The sequence below is a fragment of the Thunnus maccoyii genome, chromosome 6 (genome assembly GCF_910596095.1).
Source record: "Thunnus maccoyii chromosome 6, fThuMac1.1, whole genome shotgun sequence".
Classification (NCBI taxonomy): domain Eukaryota; kingdom Metazoa; phylum Chordata; class Actinopteri; order Scombriformes; family Scombridae; genus Thunnus; species Thunnus maccoyii.
Window position 1 is genome coordinate 26,220,586 of NC_056538.1, and position 3,503 is coordinate 26,224,088.

Sequence of the window (3,503 nt, forward strand, 5' to 3'; positions counted from 1 at the left end):
CCTTATTATTGAGGCCAAGGTCCACATGTACACACACTGTTGGTAAAAGCACAAGATAATGGTTACATAACACTCTGTTTCATAGTAAAGGCAGACTTGCACTTTATAGATTTTCAGTGAAATGGAAGCAGAATTATTGGCTCTCATTTTCCCCCGACATCTCCACAGTTGCATTTTCATCATTCTAGTTTTGAATTTCAAAACCAATCCATCACCTCAATTTTTAACATTTGCATTTACATATGTAAAAAAAAAAGTGCTCTCATTCAGATTCAGCCTCACAGTAGATCAAGCGGTGGATGTTCTGAGTCGACCTTTGATTTTGGTTCTGTGACTCCTGCAATAATGATAAAAAGAATGTAAAAACTTTAAAGCTGTAGCATTACTTAGTATGTATATATTTTAGTATTTGGTTAATAAATCTAGGACAGGGAGGCTTTTAAAGCTGATGCATCGCACTTACCTTGTCAAGTTCCCACTGCGAGACATTAGATTCAAACTGAGAAAGAGGAATCCCACAAAAGCAGCCAGAATAATCCAAAATATAATAACAATTGAGTCTGGATGGGGAGAGGAAATTTGATGTTATCATGTAACACAAGAAGAAACATACAAAAAATTCTATAAAGGCTATAAACTTACATTTGTTGTATTTCAGCTTGCTCTCATCCACAATCACAGGATCAAGATAATCATAATAGTACTCCCATTCATAGGGAAGAGCGCTGGTGGAGTTCTCCATTACAGCCATCATCTCAATTTGGAAGAGAAAAAATGCTTTCTCATACCAAAAGTTTGGTAAAAAAAGATGATTTTCATTTAACCATAATGAAAAACAAAATCACATCAAAGTTGGTCATAAATTTCAGTAAACCTAGAGAAAAATTCCTCCGGTTCCTTCAGCCCACATGTATATTTGTCTGCTCAGCTCCAGTTGTTATTCCTGACTGTATTTCAGCAGTTATGCAGTGTGCAGGTTTGGCCACAGCAGTGCATGATGGAGCCATTTAACTGGGTGCAAGAAAAACATTCAGGGAAGCTGAAATAGAATTGGGTAGGGTAACATTACCAATGAAAATACCCAAAGTTGTGTTCTTGTGCCTTGTTTGCAATTAATGAGTGGGTCAGACAAGGTGCACCTTATTGTGGGAGATTTACTACATACTATCCTTTTTTAATGTAGGAGTTGTGTGATCTTTGGTAGTATTCAAAAGTCATGGTACTGCACACTCATGCTGTGATCAGCACAAAGTTGAGGGTCTGACTGGGCAGAATTTAGACTTGAGATTTCAACTTAACTTGTCTGCAACCAGTAAGTGTGTCTATAAATAATGCAGTATGCAAGAAAATAGCATTGACTATAAAATTCAAATTATGTAGGTGTGCTATTTAGAGAGAGAGAGAGAGAGAGAGATCATTGCTTTCTCATACAAAAACAGGGAAAAAAAACTAAAAGGTAGACTTGAGTACAAAATATTTGCTGATTACAGCTCCACAAATGACAGCAGCAACAATTTGATTGATTTCTGTTAAAGGCCGATAAACAGAGCAACTATTTAAATAAGATTTTAAGACATGAAAAATACTCTGCTTTGATTAATAGTGTGGTTTCACCGCCTTCAGTGGACACGCCCCCAGCGTCTCAGAGCATCCCCATTGGCTATTCAGGAGGAAGCAGCAAATGTGGGACAAAAGTGGATTTGATTTGTAGCTGCAAACTCACGCATACAATTGAGTTCTGTGTGAACTTTTTTCACCAACATCCATAGATATGTAATTGCAAATCTTTTTTGTAACTGCAAATCTTTGATGTGTAACCGCAAACCTTTGTACAAATCTTTTTTATGCACTCACACACTGTAAATTATTTGTTTGAATCTTTTTCATTTGTTCACAAAATGTCATACACAGCTACAGATCTCCTAACGGATTCAAAAATTAAATCTATTTGTTCTGATATTTTGTATATATTCAAACATTCAAATTAATTTGATCAAAACATTTTTACACATTCACACATCCATCTGCATCCTCCTACAGAGGAGAGCATCTTTGGAGCTCTACAAATTGGTTAACCACTTTGGCAGGGCTCTTGGTGGTGTATATTTGCTGCTGTGTGCATGAGTTCTGAAAGGTTACTGAAGTACTTAAACTGCAGCTTATTGTGACTCCAAACGACTCTGTGCTTGTGGAGTTGGCAAACCTTTTATAACACATATGGAATTCCACCGTGTATTAGCATAGTATGCACGTTGCAGTCATCGAGCTGTTGCATTACCACTCTGAGCAACCCAATGAAGAAGGTCGTTTTAATGACCTTCTCTACTGAGCATGAGCTGTTCAAGGTTGGTGAATGTTTGAGATGCTGTAATGCTGCTGGAAACAAAATGACTGCAATGTGGAGATTGTCAAGGGCATGGTAGAGACGTGCTGTGTGCTTCATAATCCCAGTGAGAGAAACATTCCTCTCAGAATGGATCAGTCATGAGCTGCTTCAGACTGTTAATGGAAAACCTCAAAGAGACACAGGGACAGACTGGTGGCTTACTTTGCAGCAGTTTATACAGGATAATGCACAGTAATGCCCTCACTCTATTCATCACCCACCATCACCACCAGTGTCCAGAATTTGTGAGTTGTTTGTATATCTTATTTATTTATATATTTGAGTGAATCAAATAGGCCTACTGCTATACTGCTTCATATAGGTTGTATTGCAGATCCACAGTTGACTATGGCCAGTGTCACTTTGTAGGTCAATTGAATAAATGGGCTCTGATGAATAATCATTAAATATTTGAAATTGTGCCAGAAAAAGAAAATTGTGGGTTTTCTTCTAAATACATACATAAAATGACCCTTGTTTGAAATAAAGTGTTGATATGATATACACTGTGGAGTGTTGGGGCCTATATTAAGACACAAATGTCTGGTTGAATAAATAGATACAGTGCGAATGCTCCTCTGTAATATGCTTATGTAGGCAGTCTTAATTATATTTCAGAAAATTGCACCGAGGATTACATTCAATAGGCTCATTATGCAAACGTCATAAATATAACATGTAATATAACATCGTAAAATTCTCTAAAATTTAAAAGTGTTAAAGCAGTGATTTTGGATTTTCTGAGTTTTATGATTTTTGAAAGGTAACTGAAAATCGTATGGTGGGATCAGTCACTTTATTGCAAGAAATATCAAAGGGGATGCGGTGTATTAATTCCCATGGGTATTGGGTAAATGGGTAATTCCCGTTTTTCCGACAACAGGGAAGGCAGCATTAGCCCGTGACATCAGACGTTGACGGGCACGCACATATAGGTTCCTTGCGCACGGAGCAGAACAAATTCCTAGGATGGTGACGGAATGACCCGCCCTACTCTACCTCTGATTGGCTGGTACTCGTTGCCTTCGTTTCTTATGTTGGTTAGTAGGATAAGAATATCAAAGTAAGAGCCAATCAGAAGCAGAGTAGGGGCGGGTCTTACGTCGCCATCCTAGGA

General features: G+C 37.8%; 1 protein-coding gene across 1 annotated transcript; it reads right to left on the reverse strand.

The window, feature by feature from the left end:
- Nucleotides 1-259: 259 nt before the first annotated feature.
- On the reverse strand, nucleotides 260-751 carry LOC121899012 (melanocortin-2 receptor accessory protein-like). The gene is made up of 3 exons (XM_042414558.1): nucleotides 643-751; nucleotides 464-560; nucleotides 260-337 (listed from the first exon to the last, which is right to left on the reverse strand). The coding sequence occupies exons 1-3, from the start codon at nucleotides 749-751 to the stop codon at nucleotides 289-291; spliced, it is 255 nt and encodes an 84-aa protein (XP_042270492.1). The 3' UTR covers nucleotides 260-288.
- Nucleotides 752-3,503: the final 2,752 nt, after the last annotated feature.

Bases quoted from the DNA above. Each gene is read 5' to 3' on its own strand.
- LOC121899012 (XM_042414558.1), bottom strand. From the start codon at position 751: ATGGCTGTAATGGAGAACTCCACCAGCGCTCTTCCCTATGAATGGGAG. The intron at 561-642 runs GTAAGTTTATAG...CTCCCCATCCAG, and splicing joins CAAGCTGAAATACAACAAAT to ACTCAATTGTTATTATATTT. The intron at 338-463 runs GTAAGTGCGATG...TCATTATTGCAG, and splicing joins CGCAGTGGGAACTTGACAAG to GAGTCACAGAACCAAAATCA.